This window comes from Crocuta crocuta, unplaced genomic scaffold (genome assembly GCF_008692635.1).
Source record: "Crocuta crocuta isolate KB4526 unplaced genomic scaffold, BGI_CrCroc_1.0 scaffold17, whole genome shotgun sequence".
NCBI lineage: Eukaryota > Metazoa > Chordata > Mammalia > Carnivora > Hyaenidae > Crocuta > Crocuta crocuta.
This window is the reverse complement of record NW_027532041.1, coordinates 2,241,931-2,268,717: the sequence shown is the minus strand read 5'-3', so window position 1 is coordinate 2,268,717 and position 26,787 is coordinate 2,241,931. Positions and strand designations below refer to the sequence as shown.

The window sequence follows — 26,787 nt, the reverse complement described above, 5'->3', positions numbered from 1 at the left end:
AAAAGCAAGTCAAACTCACAGAAACAGAATATAAAGTGGTTGCCAGGGGCTGGCAGGTAGAGGAAATAGGAAGAATTTGATAAAGGGTACAAACTTTCAACTATACAATGAATAATGTCTGACGATCTACTATATAAGATGGTGACTATAGATGATGGCAATGTATGTACAATTAAAATTTGCCAGGCGAGTAGAACTTAAATGTTCTCACACAAACAATGTAAGGTAATGGATGTGTTAATTAACCAGATAGAAGGAATCCTTTCACAATGTATGTGTGTATCAAATCATCATGATGTACACTTTAAATTTATTATAATTTTATTTCTCAATTATACTTCAATAAAGCTGAAGGGGAAAATGATCCTAATACAATATAAAAAAGAGTAAATACAACCTTGAAACTACACTGTTGAGAGATTAGTAGAGAGGACATTTTTAACATTTGGTGGAAAATGTTGGAAGAAAATCTCTCTGTACATATCTGTATACACCCGTGTGGTGCATTTGCTTGATTCCAAGGGGCCATCCATTGGGATACGCTCCACTGGTTTAATAAGAATTTTTCAGGTGCAAAATAAATTTCATTAAATGTAGAAAGGCATTTTTTTCCAACCAACATTAATAAACCAAACATTTTCTAAACAACAGTTATAAACCAAATTCAAGCCACTATCTTTAATTGGAAATTGAGTTTAAACCTATTTCATATTCAGAGTAAAAGATAGATCTAAATTCTGGCCATCAGCAGTTATGTTTAATATCTCAGTGACTTGATCCTTTTTAGATCACATGTTCATAACCTTGACCTCTTTCTTCTCTTTGACATTGATACTTTCATTTGGGGGCACATCAAAAATTCTAGGCTTTTGTCTGCTTCAGTATTCCTGAGTTTATTTATAAATTGCCAAAGGTAAACAGCTTTTTTGAAAGTCACCTAGAAGTTTTTGACAGATACAGTTTTAGCACCTGAATTATATATTCTTTCGTGATGCATAATTCGGTTGTAACCCATGTGTCCCATCTTTCAGAATTCCATGCTTTCATTTGCAAAGGATGTGGCACCTGCATGCCTCACATAGCCTGGTACATGACTTTCTATCCCTTGTATACAAATAACGTTCCCCTTTATTACTGCATCAGATGAAATCTTTTAAAAACATCAATTTTAAGGGGAAATAAGGGCCCAAATGTAAGTTAAATTTTAATCATGTGAGGCTACCAATTCAAGTCATTCAGCTCAAATGAGGAGACCATTACGTGCGCCAAAAACTTCTACTCATGGTTACATTCCCACAAGTCCAAGCAAAGACAGTGGTAAAACATTCTCTGTTAGCAGCTGCCAGGTTTCTTTTGACATTGTTTACAAGATGCATCTCAACTTCAGAAATGTTAAAATGTTTTCAAAAGTATGTTTCTTAAAATCAAAGAAATATATTACATAGAAGTTTATGTTAGTAGTATATAATTTGCTCTATAAGCTTCAGTCAATAGTAGCCATTTCTTTTTATTTTTTAAGTTTATTTATTTATTTTGAAAGAGTGCACCCAAGCAGGGGAGGAGCAGAGGGAGAGGGAGAGAATCTCAAGCAGGCTTCATACTGTAAGTGTGGAACCCAATGCAGGGCTCAAACTCATGAACCACAAGATTGTGACCCAAGCCAAAGCTGAATACTTAACCGACTGAGCCACCCAAGTGCCCCAATAGTAGCCATTTTAGTTGCATTTTACATTTGCAATATGTGTGTATACACATGTATGTGTATGTATATATACATGTATATGTACATATACATCTGTATAACCATGCTAATGGTTCCATAGTATTATATGCATGTACCTATCTTCTGTTAAGCGATATTTAGGTTTTTACCTTTTTATTGCTATTATGTAAAATGGTGCAATGAGCAGCCTTAAACCTATATCCTCATGTACTCATTTTAATTTGTTCTAAAGATAAATTGCTAAAAATGGAATGGCTATATTAAAGGGTATGCACATTTTAAACATTTTAAACACATTTACTACATTATTGCCAAAAGTCTCTCCAAAAATTCATACCAGCATTATGATTAGCAATCTTTCCGTGCCCTTATCAACACAGTTGTATCAATATTTTTCACTTTTTCCAGTCTAGTTGGGAAACTGTGATATGTGACAGTTTTCAACTCCATTTTTAATTACTGAAAACTTGTTAACAACTGTGTAACATTTCATTGTCGTGAATCACGATTTCTTTCACTTCAATTATTAGGCATTTAAATTGCTTCAAGTTTTTTCATATGCAGTGAACATCTTTGCATATAATTCTTTGGCCTGAAGATATTTTCTTAGAATAGATTCTTAAAATTGGAATTATGGGCCAAAATTGTGCAGCTTTTAAAAGCTCATGGTACACATTGTCAAGCAGCTTTCTAGAAACTTTTACTTCAACTAACATTATTTTACACTGCTTATTTCATGAAGTATTGGTTTTTCAGATCTTTTCTAAACTGAAAGGGTAAAAGTTTCTCTCCTCCTGATGCATTTCTTTGGTAACTAGTGAGGCTGAACTTTTCATGCTTTTTAAGCCATTTATGGGTTTTTGGTGGATATCTTGTTCCTTTTTATAAATCTTCTTGTTTCCCACTTGTACTTGAGAAAGACTCTAACAGGCTAAATGTTTGTGTTGTCAACTCCCAGGCCATATTCAAGTAGCCACCACTTCTCTAAAAAGGCACCATGCTTTGCACAGAAAAACATACTCCCTCTACCCAAATGGCTTGAATGTCTTTTTTGGAACCTTTAACTCTCCCCATTTCTTAATAGACTCCTTGCTCATTCTCTTGGTGCTCTTGGACCTGTGTCACTCTCCCCTACCATTGCATTCTGGCCTTGCTCCTGTTTGGTCTGGAGACTGACCCAGGCTCTCTCCAGCTTCTCTGACTGTATCAAATCTCCTGACTATATTCACCTCCACCCTGCCTCAGCTCAGGGACTGCTTTTGTTGCTCAGAAGAATACCTCTCCCCGGCTTGACCAAGCCCTCCAGCCTTTCTCTCCTGTATGCTGTTCCTTTGTATGTATGGTCCTTACTAGATATTGTTCCAAGTATCTTGACTAATTTATGGTAATTCTGGCACTGTAGATATTATTTACTCAGTGTAAGTTTGAAGAAAGAAACTATTATCCTTAAGCAAAACTGGTGCTTTGCTAAAGTTTTTCCCAAGAAAGATGACAAGGTATACAAGGACATCCACATCCATGGCTCTTTTAAAACTGGAAACCAGTGGAGATCAAGTTTTTTTACATTTTCCCCTCCTCTTACCCAGGTAGTCTTTTTAGATCTTTGTTTTCCCCTAATCACTCCCCAGTAGAATTTTAGCATCACAGATGCACTATACATCTGGTTGTGTACTGTATGTGTATCTGTGTGCTTTATACATAAAAAGTTAAGATTTCTTTGTCTCCCCCAAAAAAGCCAATTTTCACACCGTTTAGGGTGATACTACCCCACTGAGGATGCCACTGAGCCCAGCTGGATCTTGGAGCAAAACTCACTAACATGAATGGGCAAACATTGGTAATATAAGGTAGTGCTTAAGAATGCAATTGGGGGCCCTCTGGGAGCCTCAGTCGGTTCAGTGTCAGGCTCTTGATTTTAGATCAGGTCATGACCTCATGGTCGTGGGATCGAGCCCATGCCTAATATGGAGCCTGTTGAGGATTCTCTCTCTCTCTCTCCCGCCCTCTCCTTCTCTCTCTGTCTCTTTCCTTCTGCCCCCTCCCCTGCTCTCTCTCTTTCTCTCTCTCTAAAATAAAATTAGAAAAAAGAAAAAAAGAATGCCATTGAAACTACATCTGGTTTTTGGTCCTAGCACCTCTACTTACTGTAGAGCAAGTTCCTTGAGAAAATTATGTAATTTTACCAAGATTCAATTCCTTCAATGGTAAAATATACATAATGTTGGAATGTACCTCAAAAAGCTGTTTTGAAAGTAGAAGACAAAATGCATATAAAGTATTCAGCACAGTAGCCATCGTGCATAAGTGATCTACATAAATTAGCTTTTGAGATCATTATTCATATTCTTTGCTGTATGAGTATATAGCAGCCTTAGATGCGGGATCAAACAAAATCCTAGAACTGTCTGTATGAAATTGTCTAGTATTTGGTCATACGAGTCCTCATACCAAAAACATTTTCATTATGGCTTTGTCTCCCACCTTGTGTCCATTTTTAACAATAGTCCTTATGTTGAATATGGTTGTTGTAACTTTGATGATGAAAACAAAGTATAATATTTTTATTTTCTGAGTAAAAAATATTAGATGCTCTTTATCTTGGGATATGAGAACCCCAAGTAGCAATTGGGGGAACAACTTTTAGAAGCCTCTGGTTTTATCATCTATAAAATAGTGATAATAATGTTTTTTCCCCTTAAAAGTGTGAGGATTCATGTAAGGTAATACATGTAAAACATTTAGCAAAGTCACTAGAACAAAAGTATATGCTCAATTTAGCTCTCATCCCAACATTATTATTTATTAGACTAGGCTAGAGCATTTATTAGGCTACCAAAAATTATCAAATAGACAAAAACATACAAATATACCAAAAATATACAAAAGAATTAATGTATAGAGTGCTGTATACACACGAACACATATATACAACATACACATATAGAGTTCATATAATTTAAACCAATGTACAAATATATATTTGTTATATTTGCATATTTTATGTTGTGTATATATATATGGATATATACAACATATACATATTTATTTCATATAATTTAAACCAACTACTTTATGTAACTTTATAACACTCAAAGATGTAGAGAAGAAAAATTAGAACATTTTTTATGTAATAACTTTCTTTTGACTCCTTTTCTTATAAACCTATCTTAATTTTTTTGAAAATGAGGCAGCTGTGATTTTCAAAAAGTAACATTGCTTTGTTAATCATCACTTCAGCTAAGATTCCCAAGGTCACAAGAGCACAAGTTACTTTCCTAAATTAAGCTCTCTGGATACAATTCTTTCTACTGACTAAGAACTTGTAATTTCTTTATCACCTCTGGTGTATTATGTGCATACAGTGTTGAAGGGAGCCTGAAACAATGCATTATATATTGTGACTGCCAGGCAGATTTTTCCTTATTGTTCATGGTAATGGCTATCATTTACTGAACGTTCATGATGTGCAAGTAGGTACTTAGCGAAATTCTTCACCCAAGTGTGATTATTGACATTTTTGCAGTTATTGGATTTTGTAGGAAAGTGAAGACCAATATGACATGTAAGTACTTATAACATTAGTCTTCATTCTAATAGCATTTTTCATAAATGAACACTAGCATCTATAGCATGTATCACTATTCATTACATAAATGCAGTCAATCAGTTTCTCCATAAATGTCTGATCTTACAAACAATAGACATACAGTGCAAATAAAGTACACATTTGTTGAAAAGTGGAATTGCTGATTGTAGGATAGATACAGGATTCTAAAAAGTTAGTGAAGCCAATGGCATAAAGATCTTTAGTTTATACTCAAAGTTATTGTCAGTAGAGGGGTTAGCAAAAATGAAACTATTAATAACTGAAGAAGAAAAGGAAACTTCCACATATACACTTCAAAAAAAAAAATCAAGACATTGAGAAAGAAGCCCTTAGATACTTTATAAAACTCTCAATTACCTCTGCAATAATAGCTCACTTTATGGTCATGAATCAAAGCCAAATCTGAACCTAGATTGGTGTGTAAAGCTCTCATACAATATTTCAGAAAAGTTAACTGTTTGCTCAAAATAGCAACATGAAAGATTTTTGTTCAAGAACTCACTAATTATTTGATTGTAGTGTGTTAAAAGATTTTTTCACAAATTTAGTCCATGACAATTTTGAGTCCCAATCAAGCCTTTTATTACTATACACTATGAAATTTTAGGAACCACATAAATACATTCATTTTTAAGTGATTTTTTTCTGATACTGACTATCATCAGATAGCAAAGACATTCTATATCATCATATTTGTCATAACATCTGTAGGAGGTACCATCTCCATTTCACAAAATGATGAAGCTGGATGTCAGAGAGGTTAAGTAATTTGCTCAAGATCACAGAGTAAAGTCAGGATTCAAATGTATTTCAATCTAATTCCAACATTCTTTGTCTCTATGACTGTACCATATAGGATATCATCTGTAAATTATCATAGAATTGAATATAATTATCTTTTTATTAATACTAACCAATGTGAACCACAAAAAAGGAAAAGAAAAGAAGAGCTAACCCAGCTCCTACTGCCCACTACTTTATACAACTCTTGGAATTTCTTCTTTCTTCATTTATGCATTCTGAGACTTTCTATTCCTTCCATCTGTTGGTTCCATCTCCAGCATTCCTACTTGTGAATGTAAGGTTCATTTCCCCCCACTGCCTACAGCTGGCCTGGCAGAATAAGTGATTATTTGGGTTGCTAGACTGCAAGGGTGGAAAGGTCTGCAAACAAACAAGACCACCCTCTCCTGCTGTTCATGCTTCAAGCTGTGCCTTCAGAGTGACTGTTTCTGACCCCAGATGAACAGAAGGTAAAACTTCCGGCTCTTCTGCCACCTGGGCTTTTATAAGTGCAAACCCTCGCTACACTCAGACAAGGTTGCGAGCACCGATGTCAGTGTCCTGGTTTAATGGAGATGCAGCTGGAGTAACAGAGCTGCCCAAGGTCAGATATGAACTAAGCACAGTCAAGGCTGAATGTCACACCCTCTGACAGTCCTCAACTCTTTACTGTAACAGCAAAGCATCAGGGCTAAAAGTATAGGTTACTTGCTCTCTGAACTTGAGCTAGTTACTTAAGCTCCCAACTCTTCCTCTGTAGGAAAAGGTTGTTAAAGACAGCCCCTACCACCTGCTGAGACAGTTGTATGAATGAAAGGAGATAGTCCAAGTGAAGCATCACAGGAGGTTGGCACAAAGTTAGGACACAGTAAACAGTAGTTATTACCATTTATTGAGCATATATAGACAAATGCTACAAACACCACTGAGGGGAGCACTACTTTGACACAAATTCATATTAAATTTAAAACAATTGAAAATAAAGTGCTCTTCACGGACTGCTTTTGATGTAAAGAAAGTTGTAACCTGCAATGTTACAAAGTGGAAAACATGATAGACAAAATGAAGAAGAGGGTACAGAAAGAGGAGGTGAGCCCTGCCCACAGCCCAGGTTTGCTTCATGCACACCTTGATTACATGCCTCACCTCCACGCCAGCAGTGTGGAACCAGGCAGCTCCTCAATCTGGCACGCTAACATTCATTTATTTGTAAAGTTTACCTTCTTGTACTCTTACTCAGTTTTTGTGCCTGAGTATTTTGCTTCCTCTTGTCCTCATTTTTTCCATCTTTCTTTCTTACAAATCTGTCTCTTTCTCCCCCTTCCCCTCCCTTTTTCTTCTTTCCCATGTTTACATATATAATCTATACTCCACACTTACACTAATATTGCAATTGACTGTTCAGGAAATGCTTCCCCAAATTAATGACCTTTGAAAGATGTCATATTGTTGCCAAGATTTAATTCTTTTTTAGCTTTAGGTTGTGTGTGTGTGTGTGTGTGTGTGTGTGTGTGTGTGTGATGTTGCTTGGTAATGAGAGTGATAGAAAACTGCCTTTGAGAAAATATCGCCTCACATTGGTGACTCTATGTGCCTTTCTCCAGTTCTCAAAACTCCCCAAGTGTGTATGCCAATTGCTTTCTAGGACCCTAGAATTGCCATTCTGTCAGAAGTCCACAGCTAGTGGGACAGCTAGTGGGGACACCACAGATGTACCATCAGATGCCCAACATAATTTTGTTCCGATTTCTGTGCGTTAGAACAAATTAGGTAGGAGTGTGGGATTCAGAGTCAGTCAATCCTAGATTTGCGTCTCAATGTTGTTCATACTGCTTACTAACTGGGTAACTGTGGACAAGGCTACTGCATGGCTTGGAATCTCAAAATTCTCCTCTTTAAAACAAGGACAATAATGATGGTTGCTTTATAGGGATATTATCAGAATAAAGGGTTAATATAAGTAAAGCTCTTTGAATAGTTCTTGGGCTTCAATAAGTACTGTAGAACAAAATCTGTGCTACTGATTTTGATTTTGTTAGAGTCAGGACCTAGAATCGAATTTTAGCTGTACTGCTTTCTAGCAGAGCGATCTTGGGCTAGTAAAATAGAGATAATTATATTGAGCCTGTCCATTTCTTCAGTGTATGAAGAACAAAAAGCCATCTTAGTTTTTGATATTTATTATGTTGAAGTATATACATAGTAAATACCGTTTCTACCTTGAATTCTTTAAAAATAATCATTAACAGTAACATAATAATTATAATATTAAGCTATTCTCTAACTTCATATAGTGCATTTTATCTTTCACTTGGGTCCATACTGTAAGTTCCATGAAGGGAGGGGCATAACACTCAGCACTTAGCAGAGTGCTTAATTATTGCAGGGATTTACATTTGAATGAATCAAAAGAAAACATGCATTCAACCAGCTTTTATGTCCTAAGGGTCCAAGCATTGTATCAAGCAATTTTAACAGATATATAGCCACTTGCGTGATCTGCAAAAAAAAAAAGTAAGCATACATGCATAGAATTCATTGTTCTTATGATAATAGAATCTTAGTGATGGAAGAATCCTAAAAATGCTAGTCTGTCTCTATGCTCAGAGAAGAATACCATTTGTGATATCATCTTTCTCTTTCTGCCTAAATAACTACTCAACTTAAAAGAACCAACTCCAATTCAACAACCTTGGAAAGGGCACCCAGACAAAATAACAGCAACAAAAACAATAGCAATGCATGTTTTTCAAGTACACACTATGCAGATTCCCTGGTGGTCTAGTGGTTAGGATTCGGCGCTCTCAAGTACACACTATGCTAAGTGCTTGACAAGTATTATTACATTTGATGTTCACCACAAGACTTTAAACATAGATATTATTATTATCTGTTCTATTTTAAGGAGGAGAAACAGAGTCACAGATTAAATAGCTTGCCCCTACTCATACAGACTGCAAGTGGAGCAACAAGGATTCACACGCAAGTCGACATGACTCCAGAGCTGAAGTTTCCTTTTTTTAAATCACAGAACAGCCTCCTTGTATTGCTCACTTAGCAATTAATTTCACAGTGAAATAATCTCATAGTGCTGTCACCTGAACTGTTAAGGTCTCGCTTGCATATGTTACTGTGATTCGATTTTCCAAATGTTTATCTTATTTCCTGAAAGTTTCCATATTTGTGTTCCCACCACTCTCTTGCACACAGTGGAGGCTCAGTAAATGTTTGACAGATCCTCAAACCTTCAATGAAGGGAGACTGTTTTCAAAGAAGCTTATTTTTGTGTTAGAAAATTGTTCCTACAGTTTAAAAAACCTTAAGTGCCTATAAACAACTTAAAATCACAGAACCCTAAAACAGAGACTCTTTGGTCCAAAAGTAAAGTGACTAGCCCAAGGTCACAAAGCTGTTAAGTTGTAGAGCCACGGCCATGAACTCTGGTCCCTCGAGTCACTGTCCAGTTATACTGTAGAAGATCTTTGAAAATAGTTTCTAGGCTTCTGTCAGTCCTCTCAAGCCATGAGGCTTAAGTTTCCCACCATCTTAGATTCTCCTGGTTTTAGTCTAGTTTTCTAATAATCGTATTAGCAGATACTCTCACAGGTTCTAAAGGGGAACAGAAGCTTTTGTTCTTTATTAATAGCATTTTCATTGAGTATAAACTTTATGTGCAATAATCTGACATTCTTAGGAATAAAACATTTATCTGCCTTATGGTTTGGTCATCCAGCTTATGGTAATAAAACTTATATACCTTATGGAAACAATTAAAAAGGAAAAGAAAACCAATTTACACAAAGATGGATTTAGAATAACTGCTACCTAGAAGTGGCCCAACATTTGGAGACTGTAGAATAATACAGATTTGTCAAAAGTGGTATGGAGACCAGATAGCAATAAGGAAAATTATGCAATAAATGGAAAAGTAACGCTAAAAAATGGCATATTGACTGCAATGCATCAAGATGCGAAGAACCTAGAATTGTAAACCGTGGATCCTTTGAGTTAAAGGGTTCTTTGTAAAGTTTTGATGTTTTCTTCTCTCCTGACATTATACATTAAATCTAAATAAGGGCTATAGTGTCCATCGGTAAAACATAGTTTGAATATAGGATTTCTGGAGGGAATGGGAGTGGTGGGCAATGAAGGTAGGCATGAGTCAGACCACATGTCTAAGTACATTTTGACTGCTGTAACAAATTATCACAGCCAGGTGGCTTATAAAAGGCATACATTTATTTCTCAAAGTTCTGGAAATTTATAAATTCAAGATCATGGTGTCAGTGGCTGGGTCCTCAAGAAAGCCCTCTTTCAGGGTGCAGATTGCCAGACTTACTGTGTCCTCATGTGGTGGAAGGGAGAAGCTAGCTCTCTGGGGCCTCTTTGGTAAGAGCATGAATCCCAGTCATTAGTGTTCCACCCTCATGGCTGTAGCACCTGCCAGAGGCCCACTTCCTAATACCATCATGTTGTGCACTAGATTTTCAACATACGAATTTAGGAGGACACAAACATCCAGACCATAGCACTGCAGGTGGTGTTGTACACCATTATGCTGAAGAGCTTGGTCTTCAGCTTGTGAGTAAGTGACCTGATTATCATCTGGTGAGTTTTAAAACAAGGCATGCAAAACAAAAAGCATTGAAGCCATCATTTCGAGGGATCCATATGTTACTCACCCACTGATGTAGTCCAATCGGTGACACGTTCAGAGCCCAGCCAGCAATAGACAATTGATGATCAATTCCAAAAAAAAAAAAAAAGAAAAAATATTTTTTTCACATGTTCTTTCCACAAGCTGTAATTGTTTAATTAATTTTAACCTTGGCATATAAGAATTCCACATTTGCTTTTGCTGAGGGTTTTCATCTCAGTTTCAGCCCGGTATTCCAAAAGATCATTTTTAGCACCTTCAATGACTCTGTCATTATTTAAGATAACCTCTGCATTATCTTAAATTGTAATAATAATCATAATAATTGCTAATCATTATTGAGTGCTTACTGTGTACCAAGCACTGTGTTAAATGTTTTACCTCATTTTATCCTCTGATGGGCTTACAGAGTGGGTGTCATTATACTATCCCTGCCAAAGGTCGTATACATAACAGATGTTAGAAATAATACTCAATCGCAAGTATGTCTAATGCCAAATCTCGTGCTCTTAGGCACTACAGTGTGTCATTTCTGAGCATCTCTCCCAGCTTTATCAGCGGCACTAAAGAGCCCAGACTAAGGAGAGAACTCTAGGATATTCCACTAGAGACTTCCCTTGCAACAGGTGTAAAACCACTGATTCATGCTCACCGGGTATTGTGATTCATCTACTACCCAGTTCACTTGGCAAGACTATTATCTACCCAAACTTCACAATTTTATTCACACAAATAGCATGGGAAACTATTAAATGCCCTGCAAGATTGAAGAACATTATGTCTATGACATTCCCTTTATCTGCTAACATCTGCATTTCTTGTCAATTTTATCTTTTTCTTTCTAAGAGGTATCTTCACCTACATATTGTCTCTGTCCCTGAATTATCTGCCACTCTATCACTAGAGCAATGGAAACTCAAGCCCCATCATAACCACCCCTCATTATTTCAAATACTTCAGAGGCCTCCCATCTTCTAGAGATAGTGCTCTTAACATCTGTTTCAGGACTCCCAAGGACAATTTCAAATTATATGAATCCTGTATATGGGTGCACTCCGCTTTGAAAAGCATCCATGGATTTGTATTCAAATATCAAAAGGTAATTATGATTTTAATGCTTATAAATCACCTATATAATAAATAATTTTTCCGAAATAAACGGAACTTTTCATGACCTAATTTCTAACCTCTGCCCAAACCTCATTTTCTTGCTTGTCCCACCACATTCACACCCATTCACATGCAAACAGTGCCATACTTCCTGTGGTTTCTCAAAATGCCATGTTTGCTCAGTTCCACACATATGTGTAGGCTAGCCCTTCTTCCTTCTCCCCCTCATGAGATCTTATTCACTGTCAAACTTCAGTTCCAACATCACTTTTTCAATGAAATCCTCCCTGTCCTTTCCACTTGCTTCCTTCATTTACCTAGAGAGTATATGTAAAACATATAGTAAATATGCAACAAATAATGGTGATGGAGGTAATGCTGGTAGTGAATGTTTTTGATTATAATATTAGCAAACTGAACGGTAACTCCTTGAGGACAGGGATAATGTGTAATTTGACTTTGAATCTCCAGAACCTACCATAGTGTCTTATACACAGTAGATAGTAAGCTCACGTTTGTTGATCAATTAGCAAGTCCAAGATATTGAAAACCAAGGGAAGATAGCAAAAGAAGAGACTTGCATGAATGAGATTTACCAGAGAAAACTTTATTGAGGAGGAAGATACACAAACGGTAGTTTTCATTAATGTTTATTTGTTTTTAAGAGAGAGCATGAGAGGAGGTGGGGCAGAGAGAGATGGGTACAGAGGATCCAAAATGGGCTGTGCACTGACAGCAGCCAGTGCAATGTGGGTCTTGAACTCAAGAACTGTGAGATCATGACCTGAGCCGAAGTCTAACCTTCAACCAGAAGCCCCAAAGGGTGGGTTTTTAAATAGCCAGAAGAGATTACAGAAATTACTGAAGGTAAAAGAAAAAAGACGTAGTATGTAGTCTGCTTCAGGGTGGGAAGAGTAAATGTGTTTTGCTTGATAGGAAGAAGCAATGACCGCCAACACAATTAAATACTTTGTCATTACGAAACCTTTACTGTTCAGTACCATGCCTAGAGATTAACATCAAAGACAACAATCTTAAATGTTGCTCTTTTCAGAAACCTCAAGTTCTATAAAAATCATAAAAGAAAATGCTTCATTTAGATAAACTATATGGTATAATGAGGGAAAATGTGAGCTTTATAGGGCAGCCAATCTGGATTTGAATTTTAGTTTTGTCACCTAACTGTTACCTTGGGCGAGAAGGTATCCTTCTCTCTTTGAGCTTTCGTTTTCTCTTCTGCAGAATGGAAATAATAAGGGTTACCCTAAAGGGCTGCTATGGGGTTGGAATGAGGTAATTCATGTAAGGTATCTAGTGCAGCGCACGGTAGATAGCAGGTCCTCAATAAACATGAGCGCCACTGGGACTGCTTATAGTGCGAATGATGCATTGGTGTGTCTGTGCTAAGTCAAGGTGTACCTTATGGTGTGTATGGTTTTGGACATGTAAACTTGAGCCTACTTGATCTGCAGTCAATTGGGCTTTTCAAAACAGAAATAATCCAGAAAAGGACAATGTGTGACATGGTACCCCGTGGCCGTTTGTCTCTTTAAAGTAAAGAAACACAAGTTTTGAGTGTGTAGGCATTTGTATAAGGTAAATGTTCATATAAGCTAGTAAGTTTTCCTTACTAACTACCTGCTGTACAAACTGTCATTCAAATACTGCCTTACGCTTTATTTAAAACACTGAAAACCCCCTATGACTTATTCTTCTGCTTGGATTTTTTCTGTAGAAAAATATGTAACTGAATTAATTTCAAGTGTGTGTGTTTGTAAACCAGCCAAATATTTCCTTTTAAATACTTGAGCTCTCTGTTGAATATACACACGTAGTTCTTAGCACTTTACATTTTTTCAGTAGTAGATTGCATTCTTTTATCCTTTAATGGGCTTTTAGTTCCACGCATACTAATATGTCCCCTATGTCCATATTAAACGAAAGTTTTTCATTTCGTGCAGGTTCTTCCAGGGGACCCAGCCCCCTGACCATGGGAGCCCAGGACACCCTCCCTGTTGCAGCAGCATTTACAGAAACAGTCAATGCCTACTTCAAAGGAGCAGATCCAAGCAAGTAAGCCTGGGACTTGGTCCACTGGATTCTCCAAACTCTATCCCACTCAGCGGGGGACACCCTAAATATAACTATTTCATTCCTTATCCTAAAACCAAGAAAAAAAAATCCTAGAATGGAGGAGAACATTTAATTAGAAATATTAATTCACTGCTTTTTTAAAAAACGTGCTAAAGGACCAATAATTTATTATCTTACTATCCAGAAATCTCTGGTTCAGTTTTGAATACAAGTTATAGACAATTCTAACACAACTCCGTAGAAAACATTTGCTATCTCACAAAAGTAAGTGTCGAGACCATGTCTCTATTGTCATAGTTTTTAATGGATCTGAATCATTCACATATAAGCTGAAACATGGTGCATTGGAATGAGAACCTGGGACAAAACACATAGCTGTGTTCATAACACAGAGATTAGTAAGAGGACAGGTTATATGTTACCCTTACTAACTAAGGAAAAACTAGCCAAAACATGATAATTATGGCAAAGTAAACTCTAGAGAAATATGCACCACTCTGTATTTACATAGCCCGATTTCACTTATTTCAGTACATACTGAAGGTGCACTTGTCCTGAATGCATATATAATATGATTAAATATTTTACCTTTCTATAAGGAGTTCCATAGATAGAGTTCAGGAAGTTTGATTCTCTGCAATTACACCATTTATCTTATGTGTGTGCATAAGTGCATTTGTCTATCGAGAGGTCTACAACGTCCATCAATTTCACAAAGAGATTTATGATAAAAAAAAATTAAGAGTGATTATTAGTCTACTGAAAACAAAACACCAAAGTCAAACTGGCTTTCAAGTGTATCACTAATTCAATTCCACATCTGAATGTGATGGATAAACAAAGGCCAAACCTAAGTGAGGAAAGAATTGCTTTTTATTTTTTACGTATAAGGACCAGGGCTTAGGAATCCTTAGTATCCATGGAAATAGGAATTAGAAAAATAATAAATGTTCACACAGAACCCTAGACTATTTATGAAAATCTTTGAAGCAGTGATAATTAAATATAATTAAAACTTGGATCTCCACATATATTTTAAGTGGGAATTTATATGACTAATTGTGAATCTTCTTTACACTTCAGAAACACTAGTTTTTGTTTTTCAGCCTGAATCTAACAATATTATGCTGGGCAACATGATTAGTAACTCCACCTTAGGTGTTCTATCTAGGCAGCAGTATCTATCAACTTCCCTAAACGTTATGTCCTTTTTAACAACATTTAGAATTTATTCTAGGCCCAGACTATTGTAGAGAAACAAACACAAAGGACTCAGGTGTTTTAGTCCATTTGGGATGCTATAACAGAATACCGTAGACTGGGCAGCTTTTGAACCACAGAAGCTTACTTCTCATAGTTCTCGGAGCTGGGAAGTCTAAGATCAAGGCTCTAACAGATTCAGCATCTGACCAGAGCCAGCGTCCTGGTTCATAGTAACCTCAAATGGGGAGGGGGGAGCTAGGGAGCTCTTCAGGGTCGCTTTAATAAAGGCACTGANTCCCACAATGTTAGCATTTATTAGTGTTACAAAAATTTAGAAATACTAATATGTATTTTGATAATTAGATTATTCATATTTAATAAAATACATATATAATGGGAAAAAAAATAAAAATAAAAAAATAAAGGCACTGATCTCATTTAGGAGGGCCCTACCCTCATGACCTAATCACCTCCCAACAAGCACCATCATATTGGAGATTAGATTTCAGCATATACATTTTGGAAGGACACAAACATTCAGCCTGTAGCACTCTGGTTTCTCGCCTGTCTCCTTTCTCTCATCTTCAAAGCAGGATGGTAATTTACCACATCCACATATCAATAGGAATTAAAAACTACCTCTTACAGAGTATGCATTTGAACTGTTACCTCATATACGCATACTTGTATTTCTGTAGACTCTTCTTTGAACAATTTGTGTAACTTTCTGTAATACCAGTTCTAAGGATTATACTTATTGACTGACCTACCTATACCTTAGAAAGCTCAGGCTCATCAGAATTGAGAAAAGCAAGAAAAACACACCTTTAAAAGAATAAGAAAGAATAAAAAGTAGTCGAGTGTGGGGAGATGTCTATACCAGCATGAAAAACACTGGGAATCACCCAAGAATGAGTTCTTTTTTTGTCTGCTTACTCATTGGATTTCATTCATTAATTTATTCAGAGACCTAATTGGTAGTAGGAGAACTTTGCCCTCTAAAATGTATTCTCAAAGTATCACTCCTCTTCTCAAACTCCTCCTATCTTGTTTAAAGTAAAACCCTAATGCTTTACGACAGTCTATGGGACTCTACATTATCTGTCCTTTGTGACCCTTCCCCTGTTTCAGCTGCCACCTCTCTGATCTTGTCTCCATCTCTGGTGTCCTTATTCACTCCACTTTACCCACATTGGCTTCATGGCTGTTCCTCTGCCATTTGGCCAACCTCTTCTGTGTCTAAGAGTCTTAACATTTGTTGCTCCTCCAGCCTGGGTGAAATCTTCTCCAGCTACCTGGGCGATTGCCCCTCACCTCTTTCAGGATTCTTCAGCAGATTTATCAGAGACTTTCCCTGTCCACCTTATGCAAATAGCAACATTCCTTCCTACCCACTGTCAGCACTTTCTCCCCCACCCCCCATTGCCCTTCTCTCTAATTAACATGCTGCATGTTTTCAGTGTCCACTGTCTGGCTCTTCCCCCAACAGAATGTAAACTCCATGATAACTCGGACTTTGAGCATTTTCTTCATTCTTATATCCTGAGCACCTAAAGCAGGACCTGGCACCATTGCTGAATAAGTTGAGTTGAATTACTCCCCTAATAATTACAGAATGGCTGCTATGTGCCTGCAGTTGTGCTAGACAGGGGTTATATTGCTGATGAAGACAGTTGATATGGAAAGTAAGACTTGTGCATAAATATAATACAAAGTCCACGGTAGAAGAAGGGTAGTTATGGTGCAAAGGGAGCTAAGAAGCTTTTAATAATAATCTTCGTTAAATCCCAAGGAGTGGTATAGCAACCTACCAGCCACTTTGTAGGTCTGTGACTATTCCAGCTGGGTTCTCCATCCTGTTTCAGTTTGCCCACACACTAGAGCAGGTATAAGGGCAGGTGTGCACCTGTGATGCTGGTAACCATGACCTTGGCATTCTAGCGATGTGGTGCTTGAGCCAAATTAATATTAGTGTTTTTCTTATGCCCTTCCAAATTAACTATGCGTTGGACGTGTAGATGACTGCATATACTGAGTCTGTTTTCAATTATATTGCCATAAGTAGTTGCCATATATATTGTATATTGGTAGATGAGAGAGTCAATAATTTCATTGAAATTATGAGATCTGAAATTTATGAACAGATCATGAAGTGACATTCTTCTAAATTTAATTTCACCTCCAGTCAGTGAATCATTTTAATTACTGTTCCTTTGTTATTCACTTTAAAGGAAACAACCCAAGTTCAAAAATTCTATCATGTGGTGAGCAGGGGAAGAGGATAAAGTCAAACACAGCAGCACATAGAGAAATGATACAGAAAAGGCGTGTGGACTTGCTTTTGCCTGTGGTTCCTTCTCATCCTGGACCCAAAGCCTTCCCATTTGCTTTCAAACCATACATTGGAAACAGAAATTTACCAGCTTAATTATTATATAGTATGATATATGATCCATTCTAGGATAGTTATAATCTTTCTCTGAGTATTCAGAACACTTGTAATAGGCATTTTGACACCTGAGTCCTTCTAAGTTGCTTTTAGGAAGAGAATTCCTTGATTTCTGCTGTTGGCTACGGAAATACATCTCCCATTATTCACTCCTATTTGAACAACCCAGACACAAACGGGTTAATTCTTTAATCCCCTGGAAATAAATATGTGTCTGTGCTATGTTCTCTCCTTCTCTTATCATCATATTTCAATTATTTATTCAAGCATCTGTCTTCCCACTTAAACTGGAAGTTTGGGTGAGGACATTTGTCCTGTTTCTCACTGCCCATTCTAGGGCACTATATAATAGCTAGTACATTGTATAGGCACTCTATATATAATGTATAACATTAAATGTATGAATTTATTTTAACATTTTATTGAGTTCCTACTCTGCACTAGATTCTGTGTAATTTGCCTCCCTAGAACCCAAGACACAGCACTTGTCTTTATAATTGTAGGTAAGATACGTGCAAAGAAACTACAAAACAGTTTAAAAAACATCTGTACATTTACCTAAGGAACCTATAAAGGAAAAACTAAGGAAGGCCAATTTAAAAAACAAAACAAAAAAAAAAAAACATTAAGGAAGGCTTCAGAAAGGTCTGCCTTTGAACTGAGTCTTGAAACATGAAAAGGAATTTGCCTAGTACCCAAGCCAATGAAAGGAGTTTATAAGTAAAGGGCAAGAAGCTGCGCATGTGCAGAGGAGACTACGGGCTTGGTTATCAAAGCAGAGCATGAAAGTCATGTTTATGTGAGCCATGTGCTTCTGATGACCTCACATATCAAGTTCACACATTTCCTAACCAAAATTGCCCAGCATTTCTGTTGAATGGCTAACGTGGTACTGCCCGTGGCAATAGGAAGAACCCAGTTTAAAGTTACTTAGCCAGGTAACCTTGAAATTTTGTCATTTTTGACAAATGTTTCATTTGTGGGGACTCACATAATTTCAAATTTTATTCATAACGTGAGTTTGTTACTATTTCCATATCGCAGTATTTTAGATTTCCATAATTCAAGCTCACATGAAATGTCGCCGCATTGCATACTGATAGGAAAAATCACTAAGGTTAAATATTTTCCTTTAGTGAGTATGGGTTGAAAACACTAATTTTGTATACAAAATTTCAGATCATAGATACTGGATGAATTAATAAGTCAGTTAAGTTCTGACTGGACAACTTACTCAATCAGCAAATAAATTATAAATCTGGCTGTGACAGTAGACATGCAGTACAGAAATGTAATATACATGAAGAAGCTTGGTGCTTCTTATACTGCTTTACACTGACGACTTCTTTCATCAGCCATCCAACACTATGAGCCCTTGGAAGACAGAGGCCGTTTTGCTGAGTTTCAAATGGCCTCCCCCCTCAAAACAAACAAACAAATAAACATTACATGATTAGGAGTCAATAAATGTCTTATTGACTAAATAATGCCACTGCCTCCCCTCGCTGACCGGCTTTCAAAAGAGAAACTTTATCCCTCACCGAGACATCACTTAGACCTAATTTTGAGCAACCTGGAAAAGTCACTGAGCAGATTCCTTACCAATTAAATTCAGCCGCTATGCTGACAGCAATGTACTGAAGGATGGTAGGTGCTGAAGTCTGATTTAACAAGTGCTCTGACTAATTATTGTTTTCTTCTAAAGTTGTGAAGTAATATCCTGCACATCCACATGTTGAAAAGCATCAAAAATAGACTAGGCTTAAGGGAAAGTCAGGGCTCAGTCCCAGTAAATAATGCAGGGTTTATGTATCTGAAATACAGAAGACAGCAGAATTGGCATCCACACTGGGTGATCGGCAGTACTCTCCGGAAGAGAGGAAAGTTCAAACTTCTAGAAAGCTAAATTTTCATCCAGAGCAGTGCAGAGTTATGGATGACAATATCTGAATGAGGGGAGAGGGAGGGGAACATGGCTACCTTAGGAAGCTTACCTGCCCTCCACCCTTGACCTCAAACTAGGCTTATACATAGGAGGCTTTAGCTGTTCTTCCCATGAGCTATTTTAAATACATACCACGAACCATCTCCTCTGAGCCACATGTATCTCATTTTTCACAGTTACACAGCCTACAAAATGACTATGGGCCAAATGGAGTTCCCTATACTCAGGTGTTGAGCAGAGTTTCCATGTGTTAACCTCAATTTCCCTAGAAAGTACAGTCCTGAACTTAAAGTTACGGAACTAGTACAAGGGTAAGTTATCCAGATGTAGAGGGAAGTCGTAAAGAAGTTCACTCATTTTAAATATTTACTGTTTCCCAAAGAAGAATAATCCTTTTGAGGTTTCTGCTTCTGGCTGAAGTGTAGTAACAGGGATCGATTGATCTCTACTTGAAAATACCTTGAAAGTGGACAATCATATAAACAATGATTTGCCAGACATTGGATCTCAGGTAAAGGACAATAACCTCGAGGGGTGAGGTGTGCCATATGAATGCCCAAGGCTTCTTCCTTAAGGGTTTTCAGACATGACATGGTGGAAGTCCAGCAGACTCCCAGCTGTTTATGAGTTGTTGTCTCACTGAGGCATACACCACTACAAACTGCCTTAGGGGGTGACAGGGGAAGCTTCCACCGTGCACTGCAGAAGCTGGCTGTAGAGAAGGTGTGCACATGACAGGAGCCTGGAGCCAGAGAACCTGCCTGCATTGCATTGCAAGATCTGGGTACTGGGGTAGCCCAGACACATGCACTACAGGGGCCAGATACTAGGGAAGCTGCCTGTACCACCAGGCACTATCAAAGCCACATGGGCTGCCGTACCCACACACTGGGGATGCCATATGCTCTGCAGAGGTCACACACAAGCCTCTGTGCAGAGGCTGGCACTAGATATACCCTAAGTACTGCCCGAGCCTGCCTACCAAGTACCCCGGAACCAGGGAGGAAAAATCTGTTTCCTGCAATGTTCTTTTAGCGCCCTCTACTGACAAAATTAAACATAGTGCCTGCTGGCAAAGAAAAAGTCTATACAAAGGGCCCAATAATTTTCTCAGTGCAGGCAATAAAGGGTGAATTGGAACTACATTGATTTTATATAGAAATTGACACCATGATTTTAAATTTCATATTGACATGCAAAGAGCTGACAGAAACTAAATCAATTTTGAAAAAGAACAAAGTTGGTGAATTAATGCTACTTGATTTCTGTATGATCCAGTGATTCCCCTCCTTCATTTTGCAAGAGAAATGAGAGCATATTGTCCATACAAAGACCTGTACAATTACATTCATCACAGCTTTATTTGTAAGACTTAAAAACTGGAAAGAGTCCAAATATTTTTCAACAAATTAATGGATTAAAAAAAACTGTGGATAGCCATATGCTACACAGTGATAAAAAGTCACGAACTATTGATGCACACACTACATAGATGAATCTCAAAATAATTACAGAGTGGAAGAAGCCAAATGAAAAAACATCACATACTTTATGATTCTGTTTACACGAAATTCTAGAATGTGCAATCTAATATGTATTGTCAGCTATGTTCGCAATTGCTTAGGGATAAGGGGAAAGGTAGCAGAGAGATTCACAGAAATGCGTGAGGCAATTTCGAGGGGTACTGGGTATGTTCATTAACTTGATTGTGTGAGGACTTCACAGGTGTAAAATGTATTAAAAATTACACTACAAATGAGTGCCATTTATTGTATGTCAATTATGCCTCAACAAAGTGCTTTTAAAAAAAACAATTATTCTTCCTTTCAAATTATTATCTAATTGTCCTTACTTGTATGACTGATTTTTACAGTTTCAACCAAATAGACATGGAATAAAGATATAGTTCAATGGATGCCAGAAGTTTACCTCTTCAGTACAGAAAAGAATGTGTTCAAGACATCAATCATGTTACTGAGAACTAAAATAAGTCCCAGTCAATAGTGTGATAATGTCGTGCACTTGATTTATTATCTTCAAATACGTTACCAAAGATTCAGAAATCAAAGACAAAAAGAACCACCAGAATAGGTGATCTGTTTGTGAGGTTAACAGACAGAAGTTTCTACAGAAGGAAAAAAGCTGCATTTTTTCTTCTTACAGTTCAAAAACACGTTCAACAAATAGCGACTTTTTTGGTTAAGTGTTAACACAAAACCTTGCATTCTCAGGTCTTAGAAATGATTTAGTAGTTGACGGTGGAATTGTTTAAGAGCTTACCTTTTGTTTCTCCTGCTATTGTAACATTGTTGCATAAATCACTTCTTTTTTGCAACTGTTTTGATTCACAGCTTATTGACCTGGACTTCCTCTCTCTTTCCTCTCATGTGTTTTGATATGCCAGATGTATCGTGAAGATTACTGGAGAGATGGTGTTGTCTTTTCCTGCCGGCATCACCAGACACTTTGCCAACAATCCATCGCCAGCTGCTCTGACTTTTCGGGTGATAAATTTCAGCAGGTTAGAACACGTCCTGCCAAATCCCCAACTTCTCTGCTGGTAAATATATTTTGCATAATTTTTAGAGACGTGTGTAGCTTAGCACTGGATACTTAGATGAAGGATATATCGTAGCAAGAATTTAGCATGGTAGAGAAATTACCGCTATTCAGATACGTTTGTAGATTCAACACAGAAGTTTGCTACCTGTCAAAATATTTTGTGTGTGATCATGTGTCTATGCTTATATGTATTCTAATGGGCAACTATCTCAAGGGGCTGAAGAGACATTTAGAGTAATAAAATCTGTATTAGTGACAGTTGGTTATGCATTGTCTCTTTACTTACCATCAATAAACAATGGATGAGGACAGTGGGAAATAAGCCCAATTAAAGGAATAAAATCCACTTGTTGTATTAGCATCTTTAAAAGTCAAATGATATTTGAACTGTGAGCTAGTCTTCACATGAGCTAAAAAGTCTTTTTTGTGGAATATATAATTTTGCAGTAATGGTAATTGTTTTAATGGAACTTTATATGTATTCATAGAAGCTTATGTGAATTTGTTTATATAAATATAGTTACATGTTCTAACTGTTAAATCTGAGCATGGACATATCATACCTACAGGCATGTGGATTCACACAAACATACACTTGTATGGAGCTATTAAAAATGATCAACTATATGAGATAATTATTGGCAATTAATGAGATTTAAAAAATGTCATTCTTGACAGCCTCTTATCATTAAGTCCTGATATTTTACTTAAAAATCTCTCTCTAAAGTGGCCATTTTTTTTTCTTTACTGTGACCTGCCCTATCCAAGTGACCACTGTCATTTTCCTGGACCACTGAAAATGCTTTTTTCCTTCTTTTCCTGCATCCAAGCTTGCCCCCTTCCTGCGTTTTTTACACAACAGCTGAATGACTTCTCATGTGGTGAATCAAGTCATCCTCACATATAATTCTCAAGCGGCTTTGCATTGCATCTGTACGTGAATGCAAATAATTACCGCTGCCTTTGAGACCTTGAGTCATCTGCCCTTGCCTGCCTCTCTGTTATCATTTCCCACTGTCCTGCCTCAGAATCCTTGTAGCTCCAGCCAGGCTTGCCAGTCTTAAGAGCAGGCTGGGATTTGTGTGCTTGTTACCTCCACCTCCTATACTATTTCTGTCTCTCTTCACCTAGCCCTGCCCCACTCTCCAGACTTCAGCTCTGCTTGGTCTACCCCTGACCATTCCACTCCTCTTCCAACCCCAACCCCCGTTCTTAAACTAAATATGCTCTCTTGTTAATCCCTCTCAAGGTACCTTATTTTTTCCCATTGCTACTCTTGCTATAATTAATAATTATCTATCTGTGTTTCTTCTTTCATCCACCCCCCCCCATTAGACTGTAAAATCCACAAGAGAATGGAACATATCTCTTAGTTCAGCACTACATCCTCAGTACCTTCCACTACACCTGGCATCTAGTGAGGACTTAACTAACATTTGTTCAATGAATGAACAACTCAAATACCATTTAAAGAATTTATTCAACCTGGGTGTTTATGTAGAAATAGCTAAAGGTTGTCAGTATTAAGAATTTAAGGACCAACATAGTTGCTTTTTTCACTGAGTCAGACTTGTTCACTCCAGTGGTGACAAAACAGTCACAGGTCTGTCAGGTGACTACCAAGATCACCTCCCCCTCTTTGGTCTTCGTGGTGGTTTAACTGGCAAACTTGATTCCAGGTTTAAAAGTGTGGGAATACACGGTCACGCATTAAATAAAAAATAAATGTAAAACAATCAAGACTGGAAATCAGCAGCTTCTTATTTCACTTTCCCTCCTTGTTTTTGATGGTCACGTTGAGCCAGTTAATTTTATTTTCCAAGGTTCCTCCATCTGAATTTAGGAGTTATGAGCCATCATCTCACTGGTTTGTTAATAAGACGAGTGTGATTGTTACAGTTTTTGTTGCATCTTTAGACTCTTATGTGGCCAAGTTTTTAAACATATATGCAAGAGTTTTATACTTATATTAATATTGCAGTCCTATGAATTGAATTAACACTCTGAGTATGTTTTTGCCTGACAAAATATTACATAGACCCTTACATTACTATTATTATTTGCTAAAGCAAAAATGAAAAATACTCATTAATTTAGACCTTATAAACTCTAAATATTTGATTATTGTGTCAGGGCTGTGATTGGTAACCCAAGGCCGTGTAGCCTATGTGGGTTTGTTATGTAGGACTGCTCTAACATCACTACTACCCGCCCTAGTTTTTAAAAGGCAGCATAAGCAAGTATTATTCTCGATCGCAGTACAAGCTTTTTAACATCTATTGCCTTAGGCCAGCCAGTTCTCGCATTTTGTGTTCTGAATTACTTCATTTAGGTTCACAGCTTGACACCTGAAGACCTTTGGGTTTGCAACCCCTCAACAGGGACCAAATTGAAGTTTACTTCTATTTTTCCATTATGGAAGGGGTTTGCTTGTAAAGAATATTCAGGAACAGTTGTGAAGCCAATCATGAGACTAAAGAATTCTCAAGACTTCTTGAGCATTCAAGAATCACTTCTCCATGTAGCTGGCATCTCTACTTGATTGGCAAAGCTTTCTTGAATACTTATTAAAGCAAGTTTTCTGAGGAATTATCATAGATATATGAGTTAGCTTACTTTGTTATTAAACTTAGAATATTGTCATTGAAAATTTCCCAACTATTCAGATCTACTTAGTACCAAATTAGTGACATGTTGCTGGATACTCATTCTGTATGTCTGTTTTGATACACTGGGAAAGTATAACCTGTAGTATACTGACCTGGGTTGGAATCCTGACTCTGTTACTTATTAGCTGCTACCCATAAGCAAATTATTTAATTTCACTGACTCAATCACTCTTATCTCCAGCCTCTGGATAACTTGGATGCTTTTAGGTAATAGAAGTTTAGACAGACCTCATCAGCATCCTTAGTTCAGTTTAACCAGGGACAGTGTCTCAGGGGCCAGGAATCTTTTCCTTCCACATCCTACATGCCCAGAGTTGTAGAGCTTTGTTTTGTCCTCTACAACCTATATCAGCACCCAGCAGAAGACACATGGGTCATGCTGAGACTTGGTCCCCACAGCCACTCCCTTCGAACAGATCAGCAGCGTTTTTAAAGCCCTGATGTTTTTCGACTCATTCTCTTAATTTGTTTGACTTTTGGAGGCTGAATCATAGCAACTTCCCTTTGACGTGCCTTCATCATTTTATTACTGTCATCCTATCTTCTTAACCTCCAATTTCCATTCAGTAAGTGAGTTTTATGTCAGGTTACTGAATTATTTGGGCCCTCAGTTTCCTATGTGGAAAGTGGACAGAGGCTACTCACATTCTTGACTGATTCTGCTTATCATTGAGACAAGCATTTTCAAGATACACTGGGTGAATGACGTATGGAGAGCCATCTGAGCAAACCTAACAAATCCTTAAGAATACCAAATTCCTGGGGGCACCTGGGTGGCTTAGTCGGTTAAGCGTCCAACTTTCGCTTAGGTCATGATCTCGCGGTTCGTGGGTTCGAGCCCCACGTCGGGCTCTGTGCTGACTGCCAGCTCGGAGCCTGGAGCCTGTTTCAGTCTGTGACTCCCTCTCTCTCTGACCCTCCCCTGCTCACGCTGTCTCTCCCTCTCTCTCTCCTAGAAATAAATAAAACATTAAAAAATTAAAAAAAAAAAAAAGAATACCAAATTCCTGAATGCATCAAGACTACACTTCTCAAGAGTAACTACCATGATTATTATTATTTAAATTCCAGGACCATCTTGTAGGTGCAGCAACTATTTCTTGATTTATGTGCTCTCAGATGAAATACTATGGTAGTTTTAGGATCACCCTTTTCTCCTCAGTTGGAGATAAAGACTGAATTTACATTTGGCCAAATATTTAACTCAGTAATTTCTGAGAAACTACTGTTCGAGTGAATTAAAAAAATCAATATACTCAACTCCTTGATTGTATTAACTGACTAATTCAGAGGAAACTGTGGTCATGTAGAAAGGGCTATTGAGTTTGGGTTAATAAATAATTCACTCTTTAAAGCAACCAGTTATCATCAGGTTTGGTTGATATTACTGGGCACTCGCTGAAATTCATAGCAATACAATCACGCTTCCTTATGTGTATTAATCTATTAACATAATATCATTCAGAACTGCAATTGTACTGAAGCCATACTACTGTTAGTAATATGATCTTTATAGATTGTCATAGATGAATTTAGAAATCAGATGACACTTTGCTAAGATGTTTCTTTGAGTGGATAATATTTGTCACAAGATGCTACTCAGCAATTTTTTCTTCTCAACTAAATAGCGATAATACTCAAAATGATGCCAATACCAAGGAATTCTGGGTAAACATGCCAAATTTGATGACTCACCTAAAGAAAGTGTCGGAACAAAAACCCCAGGCTACATATTATAATGTGGACATGCTCAAATATCAGGTAAGCCTATTCATATGATCAGAGTGTCTCTTCCACATTATAATTGTGTCTTCTAACATGTCTAACATTAAATAAAAGTAAATAAAATAACATTCCTTTTAATCTAACTTTTAAAAGCTATAATTTATAAGAAAACAGAAACTTAAAAGGCAACTTGGAGACTATAAAAATGAAGTTGCAGAAAATTTCAATAATTGAGGTGATAAATATTGGTAAACTAGTTC

The 26,787-nt window shown here is 37.2% G+C and overlaps 1 protein-coding gene across 4 annotated transcripts in view; it reads left to right on the top strand.

Annotated features, from left to right (window-relative positions):
• Window positions 1-26,787, top strand: part of SGIP1 (SH3GL interacting endocytic adaptor 1) — a 214,661-nt gene that overhangs the window by 177,151 nt on the left and 10,723 nt on the right. For all 4 annotated transcript variants that reach the window (XM_077776328.1, XM_077776327.1, XM_077776325.1 and 1 more), the window contains 3 exons: window positions 13,842-13,953; window positions 21,976-22,131; window positions 26,431-26,563. In XM_077776328.1, coding sequence (XP_077632454.1) covers window positions 13,842-13,953; window positions 21,976-22,131; window positions 26,431-26,563 — 401 coding nt within the window. The remainder of the gene's footprint in view (window positions 1-13,841; window positions 13,954-21,975; window positions 22,132-26,430; window positions 26,564-26,787) is intronic.